Source organism: Megascapheus bottae, chromosome 15 (genome assembly GCF_031878675.1).
Source record: "Megascapheus bottae isolate mThoBot1 chromosome 15, mThoBot2.hap1, whole genome shotgun sequence".
Classification (NCBI taxonomy): Eukaryota; Metazoa; Chordata; class Mammalia; order Rodentia; family Geomyidae; genus Megascapheus; species Megascapheus bottae.
Genome location: NC_143523.1, coordinates 41,974,096 through 41,988,628, shown reverse-complemented (window position 1 = coordinate 41,988,628; position 14,533 = coordinate 41,974,096). Strand labels below are relative to the sequence as shown.

The following is a 14,533-nucleotide window of genomic DNA, read 5'->3' as shown; positions in this document are numbered from 1 at the left end:
GATCCAGACTCGTCACATTTGTAATCCTTCTGTCTTCTGTCTCCCAAATGCTGGGATTTACAAGTGTGTTGCTATCATATCTAGTTCATTATCTCGCTGTAATACTCTTTTTGTGAAGTATTTTTCCTCAAAAATAGTATGCTCTTATTGTTAACACTGCTGGCCCATTTGCTTGTAAACAATTGAAACAGTTATTAATATCTTTGCTGAATGGTTTCCTCCCCTTTTTAGATATGCTACCAACAATTTTAAGTGAATCACTTAAAAAGTAATATAGCCTTATTGATAAGTTTCATAACTTGTATTTTTTAACATATGTGCCTGATTATAAGTTAAGGTCATTATCTTCCCACAATTGCTTGTCTTTAATAGTTTTCCTATTGTCTTTCCTGAGAAAGGAAATCCTTTCCTGAAGATGAGTTTATATACAAGTATATATGTGTGTGTGTGTGTGTGTGTATGCTGTGTCTGTCCCCACTGCCTTCCAGAAATATGCACTGTTCACACTCTAAGGTTCATTCATCTCTTCATATCCAGAGTAAAATTGGTCTTTATCACCCTTAAGATATTTGATTTATTTGATTATGAGAAGATTTGGGCTTTTTTTTTCGTGTTTACTGGCCAAATGCTTACGCAGTTTTCCAGACTGTTGGCCATGGCAGCGGGAGGGCAGGATGCAGGGCATAGAGACTTCACTGTCTCTGGACTGCGTTTGGCACTGGGTGGGAGGCTGGGAGATAAACAGACTGTGTCGAAAACAAACTAATCTGCTTGATCAGCTTTCCCTGCAGAAGGTTTAAGATGAACTTTGACAGTAGAAGCGTGAGGTAATGAAAAACAGACAGATGGGGGCCAATGTTCATTTAAAAATATTAAGTTAGCAAAACCCAGGAGATGTTAGTAAGGAAAGAGCAGTACAGCATAGTACTACTGAGAATTTACTATGTGCTTCCTTAGATCAGTACCATAATGTTTTCTAATGGCATAGGAATTCAAAAAATTAAAAAAGTAGCAAGAAACCCTCAAACTTTATATTTTGGGTTGATAGATGAGTGTAATATTATCTCTTCATACTTTTTCTTAAAATGAGGTTATTTTATTTTACTAATAGTCAAAGAGAATAGCATAAAGAAGAGAGGGAGCTGCCAGTGGCTCACTCCCGTAGTCCTAGCTACTTTGGAAGCCGAGATCTGAGGATCATAGTTGGAAGCCAGCCTAGGCAGGAAAGTCAGCAAGATTCTTTTTTTTGTGGGTCATGGGGCTTGAACTTTGGGCCTGGACGCTGTCCCTAAGCTCTTCAACTCAAGGATACCCCCCTACCCCTGGGCCTGGGTATTGTCCCTGAGCTCTTCAGCTCAAGGCTACCGCCTTTCCTCTTGAGTCACAGCCCCGCTTCCCATTTTCTGGAGGTTGACTGGAGATAAGAGTCTCAGAGTCTTTAGTGCCTGGGCTGGCTAGAACCTTGATCCTCAGATCTCAGTCTCCTGAGTAGCTAGGATTACAGGTGTGAGCCACCGCACCCAGCTTCAGCAAGATTCTTATTTCCAGCAAACTACTAAAAGGTGGGGGGAAGCTGGAAATGCGAGCAGTGGCTCAAGTGGTAAAGTACTAGCCTTGAGCAAAATAATCTCTCTGATTTCTACTGTCTAGTAGATAGTAAAAGACAGTAAAAGTGTTTCACACTTGTAATCCTAGCTACTCAGAATGCTGAAATCTGAGGATCAAAGTTTGAAGCTAGTCTGGAAAGACAAACCTGAGACTCTTATTTCAGTTTAGCAAAAAGCTGGGAGTTGAAGTATGACTCAAGTAGTAGAGCACCAAGCCTGAGCCAACTGCCTCCCCCATGTTTGCATGTGCACACACACATTTCTGATTTTTCGTAAGGTTTTCTTTTTTTTAAGGGATGATACTGATATTAAAGTTCTACTATTGAGGATGGGATAGAGCTCAGTAGTAGGTTGTGTGCTTAGTTTTTATGAGGCCCTTGGCGTAAACCTACACACACACATCTTTATGCTTTTTAAAAATTCCCAAGACAGAAACATAAATATAGACAAAGCAGATACTTTGGAGGGAAAAGAAGGATAAGAGGGCTTTTACTTTCTATTATATATTAATAGAAAATTTTCAGAATTTGTATTTCTAAATGGTTTAGAATCAGTCCTTCCTTCCTCCCTTCCTCCTTCCCTCCCTCCTCCCTTCCTTCCTTCCTTCCTTCCTTTCCCCTGTTTAGAATTAATCCTTCCTTCCTTCCTTCTCTTCCCTTCCTCTTCCCTGTCCTCCATTTCTTTCTTCCTCCTATCTCCTCCTTCTCTTCTTTTACTTCCTCCACCTTCTCCTCTTTCTACTTTTCCTCTCTCTTTTTCTTTTTCTCTTTGTGCTGGTATTGTTGCTTGAACTTATAATTTCATACTCTCACTTAGCTTCTTTACTCAAGCTGATGTTCTACTTGAACCATGTCTCCAGTTCTAGTTTTTAGCTGGTTAATTGGTTTCATTGGTTTTACCTGGGCCGACTCCAATCTCAGTCTTCAGATCTTGGCCTCCCCAGCCCAAAACTAATAACTAACTGAATGATAGGCTATATAACCACTGATGTTTAATTATAGGTACTGTTATCAAGGTCTTATTGTGTTTGAGTTTTGTAATTTATTTATTTTGTAATGTATTTATTGTGCATATGATGTAAAAAAGAGACCTTTTAATCTGTGTAAGTTATAGAACTTGTACCTAAAGTCTGTTGGAAGAACTGGGACTAAAAACTGATCAATTTCAGAGTCACATAACTGCCATTGTCTCCCATTGTTGATATTAAAGTTATTGTTTAATAAAATCGAGTCTTTTTTCTTCTTTTGAACAAGGGTTTCACTCTATAGGTCAGGCTGGCTTTAAACTCTTGGCCCTCCTCTCTCAGCCTCCTTGTACTAGTGTGTGCCACCGTACCCATCTAAAGCCAAGTCTTAATAATCTATGATAATAGAATTGAATGGGTGAGTAAAGTCAAATCATGAATGGGCCTCAAACTGAGAATCATGGTTCAAAACCAACCTGGGCAGAAAAGTGAGACTTTTATCTCCAATTAACTACCAAAAAAGCAAGAAGTGCAGCTGTGGCTCAAGTGGTAGAGCTCCAGCCTTAAGCAAAGAATCTCAAAGACAGAGTCCAGGTCCCGAGTTCAAGCCCCAGGACCCCACCCCTTCCCCATTCAGAAAGAAAGAAAGAAAGAGAAGGATAAAAATGACAAGGGCAGTTGTATGGCTGTTTTAGGGAGTACTGAGACTCCATTTTCTCATTATTTTAAACACTTTTTGTTTTAGGTTGAACAAATCCTGGCAGAATTTAAGGTCAGAGCTCTGGAATGTCATCCTGATAAGCATCCAGAAAATTCCAAAGCTGGTAAGGATCTAACAATGGCTATATGGAGAATCCATAGGCATTCAGTAGTAACTTTCTTTTATCTATGGTCCTCAAAGTTATTCTTCTATTTAGAGTCAAATGCTGGTTTTGCCATTGGATGGTCAGGGAGACAATTGGGAAATATCTTTTTTAATAGTTGTTGAACATTCATTTTTCTTTCTGCTACAATGTGCTTCTTTGGGATTTAAAAATTGTCCAGTTTCATGATAAATTACATAGGACTCTAGGCATTCACACAGAGTAAGACTAAAGGAAGACGTTCTTAGGGGAGGGACTCACAGGTGTAATGTCTCTGAACATATAAAACAGTATTTATTGAAATAAACTCCAGGATGGGCTAGGAGTGTGGCCTAGTGGTAAAGGGCTTACCTAGCATGCATGAAGTTCTGGGTTTGAGCCCTCAGTCCCACATACAGAGAAAAAGCAGGAAGTGGTATTGTGATAGAGTGTTAGCCTTGAGAAAAATCAAGGACAGTGCCTTGAGAAAGATCAAGGACAGTGCGCAGGCCCTGAGTTCAGGCCCCAGGACTGGCAGAAAAGAAAAGAAAGAAGGAAGGAAGTCAGTCAGTCAGTCCAGGAAACAGAAACAAGGTTTCTCCTCCTCCTCCTCTTCCTTTTTTCTTTTCTTTCTGTGTTGTTGATAAAGATGGTGTTGTCTATTTTTGCTTTTGCTTTTTGGGTGTCTAGTTTTGGTCTTATCTGGTCATTTATATGTCTGGGGGTGGTGATGGGGGCATAGAAGTGGAAGGAAAAAAGGTGAACTTAATGCAAAGGGGTACGTACACATAAGACACTATGCTGAAAAGGAACTCTACGATCTGTAGGGATAATAGGGAAAAACTGGGAAAGAGTGAAGTGGTGATGTTGTCCCTAGAAGAAATGTACTCATTAACTCACTTATGAAACAGCATCATGTTTATAATAACAGTAAAAATGTGACCAGGGCATGCTTATTTCACCAGTTAGTAAGTGTTAACATGACTTGAGCCTGTAATTGGAAATGACCTGAGAACTTTGCTGTTTCCTTCATTTTATGGAACTTAAATATGTCTAGATATTCATATTTCTTTTCTGTTTTCTCTCTCTCCCTTCTTTCTTGCCTCCCTCGTTCCCTCCCTCTCTTCCTCCCTTTTTTCCTCCTTCCCTTTCTCCCTCCTTCCTCCTTTTCTTTTAACAGGATCTCACTGTATAGCCCATGCTGTCCTTGAACTCAGAGCCCTCATCCTTTAGCCTCTCCAGAGCTAGTGTTATAGGCATGAAGCACTGTTCCATGAAAGATATGGAGCTCAGATTCATTGTTCCTTCTCTTCTGATCCAAACTTCCTAAAGAAGAAGCCCATAGCTCATGTCTTCATTCCTCTGCTTTCTAGTTTTCCCTTTACCTCACTTTGACTTCTTCCTCACCCTTTGATTCAGAAATGAATCAAAGACTTGGGTGTTAGCAAAACCAAGTTGAGTCCTTGTCTTTCTTGACTTGCAGCAGATTTTGGCACTGTTGACCTTATCTTTCTTAGAATGTCTCCTAGCTTCCAGAATAATACACATTCACGATTTTTTCCCCCAGACTCTGATGATTTCTTGTTTTGTAGATAATTCTCTAAGATTCTGTAGATTCTGTAGATTTCTCTGTAGATTCTGCCTCAAGGTTCCCTTCTAAGCTGTCTTCTCAATTTAATTCTCTTTTCTCTATGGAGCCTTGTTTTAAGTCTGAGGCTTGAAGTCACTAACCAGCTTTCTAGTAAGGGCCTCTAAATATATTCTTAACCAAATTCTTGTTATTTTATTATTATTACTATTATTTTGGTCATGGAACTTGAACTTGGGGCCTGGGCACTGTCCCTGAGCTTTTCTGTTCAAGGCAAGAGCTCTATCCCTTTGAGCCACAGCACCACTTCCAGTTTTCTGATGGCTAATTGGAGATGAAAGTCTTACAGACTTCTGCCCAGGCTGGCTTTGGTATCTCCAGATCTCAGCCTCCTGAGTAGCTGTGATTACAGGCATGAGCCACCAGCACCCAGCTTCATTCTTTATAGACTGTATTTGTAACTGGTTCTTGGGAATTTTTTTTTTGAAACATTTCAAAGTCACTGCATCAAAAACTAGATGTGGACCCCGGAGTTTAGCCTAGTGGTAGAGTGCTTGCGTAGCATGCAAGAAGACCCAGGTTCTATTCCTCACTATCACATACATAGAAAAAGTCAGAATTGGTGCTGTGGCCTAAGTGGTAGTAGCACTAGACTTGAGGAAGCCCAAGGACAGTGCTCAGGATCTGAGTCCAAGCCTGAGAACTTGGAAACACACACACACACACACACACACACACACACAAACACACACACCCCACTAGATGCATGACACTGCTATCAATTCAATTGGCCAAGTTGAAACTTCATTTTTGGTCTGGGGGTGTAGATCAGTTACACAGTAACTCAGGTCCTCAGCATTGCAAAAATTATCAAACCAAACCAAAACAGTAATAACAACAAACATTCCTTTCTCTCATGTCCACATGGGGCCATGACCAAAAGCTGTTGATTCCCTTTCCACATCTCTTTTCTGTGTCCTCTTCTTTCACTGCAGTACGGCTAGCAACCCACTGCCATTTCATGCATGGATACCTACAGACAGTCCTTTAAATGCTTCACTTTGCAGATAGCTCTATTTTATCCTATTTTAAAAAATTTCATTTTTGTTTGTTGGTCTTTTATGTAGTACTAGGGATTGAACCCAGGACTGAGAACATCCTATACAAACTTTTTTTGTACTGGAACCACATCCCCAGTGCTTATTTAAAAAGTTTTTTTTTTGCCAGTTCTGGGATTTGAACTCAGGGCCTGGGCACTGTCCTTGAGCTTTTCTCAAGGCTAGAGCTCTGTCACTTGAGCCATCACACCATTTCTGGCTTTTTTCTATGTATGTGATACCAAAGAATGGAACCCGAGTTTTGTGCATATAGACAAGCACTCTACTACTAGGCTAATCTCTCCGCCTAGTTTTTTTTATTTTTTTTAAATGTGTATGTTGCTGGGGAGCTAACTCAGAGCCTTCTGCCTTACTTTGACATCTTATCTTTGATTATTATATTTGCTATATGTTACTGGTCAATGTTTATGTATGAATTTTTATTTTACTCTATTTTTTTATTTGAGATGGTACTTGGGTTTGAACTTAGGACTTTGTGCTTGCTAGACACTGGTATATCACTTGAACCCTCTTTTTTGCCTTAGTTATTTATTGGATAAGGTATCATTAAAATATATATATTATTTTTCCCCCAGCTCCAATCTCAGACTGGTATTCTCCTCCTGTATAACTGGGATTACAGGTCTGGCTTGTTGGTTGAGATGGATTCTTTCTTTTTGCATCCTCCTTGTATGTCAGTCAAGAGACTGTAGCATGCTATCTTGTCAGAACCCCTGCCTATCTCCTTCACAATGCTCTTCTTCCCCGTTCTAAACAGAGCACCTGCAGCAGAGGACAGGATACTACTCAGCCAAATTTCTTTTTTCTTTTTATTTTTTTTGGCTGGTCATGGGGCTTGAACTCTGGGCCTGGGCATTGTCCCTGAGCTCTTCAGCTCAAGACTACTGCCCTACTTCTTGAGCCACAGCACCACTTCCATTTTTTGTTGTTGTTGTTTTCTGGTGGTTAATTGGGGTCTCAGGGACTTTGGTGCCTGGGCTTTGAATTGTGATCCTCAGATCTCAGCCTCCTGAATAGCTAGGATTACAGGGTGTGAGCCACTGGTGCCCTGCCAGCCCAATTTCTTGAATGAGTGAATGATCATTGAATCAGTATTTCTTGAGGAAACACAGATTACCCTTCTGCATTGGGATTAATATTACGATAAGATGTCCTAGAACAAAATTCTAAAAATTGGATATAAACACTAAAAACAACCACTACTCCAGGTTACTGTTTAACTGGGTTTGTTTTCTGTGAAGCTTGGCTCTGAATTGTTGCTCTGTCCCTGACAATATGTGATAAATGTGGTAATGAAGGGTTCATGTATGGGCCTTGAAGATTCTTCTTTTGAGAAACACTGAGTTGTGTTTACATTGCTTTAAATTAAAGGTACAGATATCAATATTTCCCTTGTCACAGATGATATCTGATTCAGACTTTGGGTGGACATGGTTTTTAAAGCCATTTAATCACATAGTTACTCAATTTGGATTAATGTGCTTTTTCTAAAAATGTAAGTGATTCTTGTCCCTTCAGAGAAGGAATATGTTTACTGATAAAACTATACTTTAAAAAAATGCACCCTAGCCAGGTACTGGTGGCTCACACCTGTAATCCTAGCTACTCAGGAGGCTGAGATCTGAGGATCACACTTCAAAGCCAACCTGGCAATCTCCAGTGAGCCACCAGAAAAACAGAAGTGGCGCTGTGGTTCAAAGCAGTAGAGCACTAGCCTTGAGCAAAAGCTTGGACAGAACCCAGGCCCTAAGTTTAAGCCCAGGACCAGCACAAACAAACTAAAGCAAAACAAAACAAACAACAACCCAAACAGTGCTCTTTACTGCATTTTACTGCTATATTTTTCAGTGTTGAGTGTCCCCTACCAATTCTACTTGTTGATACAGTATTCAGAATGCACTATTGCCAGACATTTCTAATTCTCCTCCTTCTCTCCTTCTCCTTCTTCTTCTGCTCTCCCTTCCTCCTTGTTTGTTCTTCTTCTTAATTTTTTCATCCTGGCCATGCATGAGGAGTTTTGCTCTACTGCATGCTCCCACTTTGCCTCAAAGCCTAAGTCATGGGATCAGTTGAGTATGGGCTGAAACCTTTAAAACTATGGGCTAAACTAGCCTTTTCCTCCTTCAAGTTAATCATCTCAGGTCTTTCAATATAAGAATAAAAATTTGACTAACATACTCTTCAGAATAAAACTTACATACAGCAGTAATAATAACTAATGCTGAAAAGTCGATTCCTATCTCTTCCTACCAGAGAACCACTAATACCAGTTGATTTATTTTCCTCTAGAATTTTTCAAAGTAGTTCTGGCAACCTCATGATTAGTTTTTAAGTAATTGTAAATAGCATTTATTTAAAATATGGTTGTAACAACACAAATCTGATGGTGAAATATGAATTTAAAAGAACCTTTATATTTTTCAAAGTAGGCCTGGGAAATCAGAAATTAAATCTGAAAGTATTTCAGGGATTCCAGCATCATTTGCTCATCTAACCTTACAAAATGAGGTCTCACTGGTAGATGTTTGTGCAGTGTGACATTTAATTAGCTGGTACACGCTAGGGCAAATATAACCTCAACTCATTTTATTAAATGTGGTAAAGGGATGGCACAAGAAAAAGACCATATGACAGCTAAGAGGAGGTCTCTTTTTGCTCTCTGCACATCTGTTGCTGTGGAGTGATTGACAGAATAATTCCAAGTGGGGTTTTCTTCTTCTGAGAATTCCAGCAAATGAGGCCGACAGTAATATGCAGAGCAAAGGTGACTCACATTATAAATGCAAATCTTCACTAAGAGTGACTGGGGGATAATTTCATAAGCTCTTTATTCCTGTTGGAAGAAAGTGACATCTTGTTCACACAATGGGACACTTCCCCTTTCACAAGCAATAGAAAGGACTGCTCATTAAAGATAATCCTATTTGTCTTTCTTCTTGAAGCTTTCAGTAGTTGCATCTTTTCTTTAACTCATAGATTACTACTACATCCAGGACTGATAATAAAATAGTTCATGGCTTTATAGTATGAAGCTAATTGAAAGGACCTCCAGGATACTGAAACAAAAGCCATATAATGAATGATTGTTGTCCTTAATGTACTATGTTATCTTTCATCTCCTTTGCTGTCTCTTGGGTATCTCATATTTTTACAGTATCTCACTTTGCTATCTGATATATTGAATTTATTTGTATTTGGTTATTTGAAATTTGATAGGGAAGGGGGGAAATCAAGACGGGGGGTGGGTGGTGGGTGGGGGGGAGGGTGATGGGTACCAAGACATGTGAAAGGGTATCAATGCACCTTCTATCTGGCAAATATCATGTAACCCTTTTGTTAATTACAATAAAAAATTATTAAAAAATAGTTCATGGCTTGAAAGGAATCTAGGTAGACTTGCTTTGGGGCTGGGTTCTGGAGATACCCTGTTGTAGCAGGCAGGGTGCTAGAAATGAAGTGGTATGTTTATGCCCTGGAAGTTCAGGATCAACCACTTTGACTCTTTGTTTTGACACAGTCTGGCTCTGTAGCCCAGGCAGGACTTTGAATTTGACATCCTGCTGCCTTAGCCTCTTGAGTGTGGGGATTATGTAGTGCCCAGAATTTGGGGTCCCCAGAGACCACCAAGGAGCAGAATTTGATGTAAGAGCACGAGAGTCTTTAATGCAAGCTCGAGCCTGGACTCACAACTGACACCCACTCAGTGGGTCTGAGTTGAGAGTCCCGACTTCCTATTGTACAGTTTTTATAGGGTTCTGGGAACTTTCCAAGCATAGTCACAAGTTTGAGCAAATCATAACACACTGCGGAAAATCAAAAAACAATACTAAAAGTTGATTTGTGCCGCTAGTGGCAAGAAGATATTTGGCTGGAAATAATTGGTTAGCTCAAAGGGTTAACATTTTATGAATTGATTGGCTAAAGCATGTGCTAGTGTGCTAGGAGATACATGTGGTTCATGCTATGGGATACGTGCCAAACTGCAGGGCAGCTGGTCAAGATATCGCTTCTTTTCTTTCTTTCTTTCTTTCTCTCTCTCTGTCTCTCTCTCTCTCTCTGTCTCTCTCTCTCTCTTTCTTTCTTTTTCTCTCTCTCTTTCTCTCTCTCTCGCTTTCTCTCTCCCTTCCTTCCTTCCTTCCTTCCTTCCTTCCTTCCTTCCTTCCTTCCTTCCCTCCCTCCCTCCCTCCCTCCCTCCCTCCCTCCCTCCCTCCCTCCCTCCCTCTCTCTCTCTCTCTCTCTCTCTCTCTCTTTCTTTCTTTCTTTCTTTCTTTCTTTCTTTCTTTCTTTCTTGCCAGTCCTGGGCTTGAGCTCAGGGCTTGAACACTGTCCTTGGGCTTTCTCAAGACTAAAGCTCTACCACTTAAGCCTCAGCACCACTTCTGGCTTTTTTCTATGTATGTGGTACCAAGGAATCGAACCCAGGTCTTTGTGCATGCTAGGCAAGCACTCTACTTCTAGGCCAAATTCAAGTCCCCTTGTATCAGTTATCTTGACCTGAAGCCTTTAATCACTGGGGGTGGTTTTTATATAGGGAGCTATCTGGAATTTACTATTTTCCTTGAAGCTGCTACTTCTGCTGGTTTAGAATTGGGTTAGAGTGACTCTTTGGTGGGGCCATGAAGTTAAAAATAACTTCAAAATTAATTTAGACTTCTCAATTACAGGTGTATACTACCTTACCCAAGTTTTGTTAGGTTGGTGGCAGTCGACGTGGTGACAAGATTAGATATTAGGTATATTTTGAAGATAGAACCAACAGGGTTTACGAAGGGTTTGGAAGTAGGTACACATGTCCACAGCTATGTAGAAAATCAATGAACTCAAGAAGCACCAGGCTTACTTCTTTCTCCTTTTGTGCTGAATTTTTTTTTGTCAGTCCTGGGCTTGAACTCAGAGCCTGAGCACTGTCCTTGGGCTTTCTCAAGGCCAGAGCTCCACCACTTGAACCACTTCCGGCTTTTTTCTGTGTATGTGATATGAAGGAATTGGACGTGGGTCTTAGTGCATGCTAAGCAAGCCCTCCTCCACTAGGCCAAACTCTCTGCCCATGAAATGGTTTTATGTGTCTTTTAGGACTAGCTCTTTAGTTTCTACACAAAAAGGCAACTGGGATCTTGATAGAAATGGTATTGGATCTATAGATCAGTTTGGGGACTGTAATCCTTTTCTCAATATTAAGTCTTCTAAAGTCTGCTTACTTATATAGTTTTGAATACATATCCTGTGGTGCTTTTTTTTGGGTGGGGTGGGTCATGGGGCTGGCCTGGGCACTGTCCCTGAGCTCTTCAGCTCAAGGCTACCTCCTTACCCTTGAACCAAGCCCCACTTCCTGTTTTCTAGGGGTTAATTGGAGATAAGAATCTCAGGTTCTTTTGTGCTCGGGCTGTCTTTGAACCTTGATCCTCAGAACTCAGTCTCCTGAGTAGCTAGGATTACAGGTGTGAGCCCCTGGCGCCCAGCCCCTGGGCTTCTTTTGTTAAAAATAATTTCCTAGGTATTGTATTCTTCTTGGTGGTGTTATAAAATGGAATTCTTTCCTTAATTTAATTTTCTGATTGTTCATTGGTCATGTTTAGAAATGTAGTTGTGTTTTATATAATGATCTTGTTTTCTGCAATACAGAAAGGCTTAACTACACTGTGAGTGGAGCAGAAGACTAGAAGTGTTTCCAGCAGAGCCATGAAAGGTTCCTGTTACATGCCACATGGTCAGATAGATCATTGACAAAACTAGCATTTGCTGAGCACCAACAATATTGTATTCAGAGCTTTCCAATAGTTTCCCATGGCTCTAATGACAATAAAGAGACTAGACTTCTTACCAGCACACAGAAGGCTATAGATGATTGGACCTTTGTCTAGTGTACAGCTCCCTCACTCACCATTCTTTCCTGAGCCCTGTGTCTTCCAGCCACCCCAGGCGATGTCAACTTTTTCTTGCCTTCATCTTCATTTGTGTTATCTCTTGCCTGGTCACCAACTCCCTTACAACTATCAATCAGAAAGCTAGTTTTCTTGCTAGTGAACAAAAATGTATTCTGTACATTCCTTTCTCACCAGTATTATGTGTTGTTAGTATGTGCCACGTCACTGAAACTCAGTAAAGGGAGCAGTTATGCTGCTCCCAGGCTCCTGGTACAGATCTTGCTTTTCTGTTTTATCCACTTTACAAATGAGATGACTAAAGCTCAATAAGGTGAACTGGTCTAAAGGTCACATAGCACATGGTAAAGCCCTGATTCTGAGATCCGATGAATGGTTTTAGAGTTTAAAACAATCCCTCTGAAAGAGAAGCTCTCATCTCATCCTCTGTTTTCCAGTGGAGACATTTCAGAAGCTGCAGAAGGCCAAGGAGATTCTGATCAATGAAGAGAGTCGTGCTCGCTATGACCAGTGGCGAAGGAGCCAGATATCCATGCCATTCCACCAGTGGGAAGCTTTGGCTGACTCAGTGAAAACGGTGGGTTGCTCTTCAGGGATGGGGAGAATTCGTGAGACTCATAACTGAGATTAAGACTCAGTCGAGGAGGGAGGGAAATGGGGGCAAAAACATGAGAAGGGGTATCAATGTTTGTGAAGAAATGCACCTTCTATCTGATGAATATAATGTAACCCTTCTATTAATTACAATAAAAAAAAAAGACTCTAGGTCACAGTGTCAATTCCCGAGTCTGCACTGTGTCCCTGCCGGTTAGTTCTCCATCTATTTCCCCTGGCTCGTCAGTTCACCATCTACTTCCCCAATAAATTCACCTTTTTATATGAAAAAAAAAAGACTCTATAGAGGGGCTGGGAATGTGGCTTAGTGGTAAAGTGCTTGCCTAGTATACATGAAGCCCTAGGTTCGATTCCCCAGTACTGCATGAACAGAAAATACCAGATGTGCTGTAGCTCAAGTGATAGAGTGCTAGTGTTGAGCAAAAGAAAATCAGAGACAATGCCCAGGCCGTGAGTTCAAGCCCCAGGAGTGGCCAGAAAAAAAAAAAGACTCAATGGACAACAGGAGGAGAAAATAAAAACATTCTCTGGTAGAATCTGGATAATATTCAATTTTCACAAAATCTTGTGAAAATTCAGAGCAGAGGCAAACAGCCTTTGCAAACAAAGTGACTATAACTTCTAGAGATCTTTTTTTTCTTTTGTCAGTCGTGGGGCTTGAATTCTGGTCCTGGGTGCTGTCCCTGAGCTCTTCAGTTCAAGGCTACCATCCTTGAGCCACAGTGCCACTTCCAGTTTTCTAGTGCCTGGGCTAGCTCAGCCTTCTGAGTGTGCTACTGTGCCCATTTTAGGACACTTTTTTTAATCATTTTTTTTTTTGCCAGTCCTGGGGCTTGAATCCAGGGCCTGTCCTTTGGCTTTCTTCAAGGCTAGACCTCTACCACTTGAGCCACAGCACCACTTTCAGGTTTCTTTTCTATGTATGTGGTAGAGGAGTCGAACCCCGGTCTTCATGCATGCTAGGCAAGCACTCTACCACCAGGTCAAACTCACGGCCCAGGACACTTTTTAAAAAAAAAAAAATGACCTTGAATACAGAGAATTACCTTTAGGCAAAATTTCAGGGACATTTGTAAGAACTGATCTATGTAAGATGGCTGATATTGCTTAAATTTTAGCTCTTCAGAATTACATTGACATTTGCATTTTCATAGTTTTTAGGTGGGAAATTGGTTATAAAAGGCCTCTAGTACCAAGGTAGTAATGACGTTTTACCTCTGGGCCTCATGCTTGCTGGGAAAATACTGTACTACCTGGGCCGTACCCTTCACCCTGAGGGACTGTCTTTGAAATAATGGAGAAACCAATGGCAATGTCCAGAGTAGATAGTTAATGCTGTTCCACCTAAAATGCAAACTGTTTTCTTCATCTCATTTTGGGATGAGCTGTGTATTCATATGGATTTGTTTAAGGAGGATTAGTTACTTTTTGAGGGACTAACTATATAGTTATTGCATATTAGGTACAAAGTACAGAGAACCTTTCAAAATTAAGTGATTTAATTTCATACCTTCAGAAGTAAGACTCCTAGTTGACCTTAGCTCAATAAACATTGTTCTACCGACTCTGCCTAACCATATTTCCTTTCTTCTAAATATGACACACTAACTGCAACTGGATCTCTAACCCTTGCTATTCTAATGCCTTCTGACTTATCACTTTTTTTTGATGATCTACTCAACTCTGTCACTTAATTTTTTTTTCCAGTCCTGAGCCTTGAACTCTGGGCCTGGGCACTGTCCTTGGGCTTTCTCAAGGCTAGAACTCTACCACTTGAGCCACAGCACCATTTCTGGCTTTTTTCTATGTATGTGGTACCGAGGAATCGAACCCTGGTCTTCCTGCATGCTAGGCAAGCACTCTACCACTAGGCTAAACTCCTGGCCCTGTCACTTAATTTCTAACAGTCTATATCAA

The 14,533-nt window shown here is 40.7% G+C and overlaps 1 protein-coding gene across 3 annotated transcripts in view; it reads left to right on the top strand.

Annotated features, from left to right (window-relative positions):
• The window catches only part of Dnajc12 (DnaJ heat shock protein family (Hsp40) member C12), a 35,628-nt gene that overhangs the window by 11,739 nt on the left and 9,356 nt on the right, over nt 1-14,533 (top strand). For all 3 annotated transcript variants that reach the window (XM_090346418.1, XM_090346417.1, XM_090346416.1), the window contains 2 exons: nt 3,317-3,395; nt 12,439-12,578. In XM_090346418.1, coding sequence (XP_090202544.1) covers nt 3,317-3,395; nt 12,439-12,578 — 219 coding nt within the window. The remainder of the gene's footprint in view (nt 1-3,316; nt 3,396-12,438; nt 12,579-14,533) is intronic.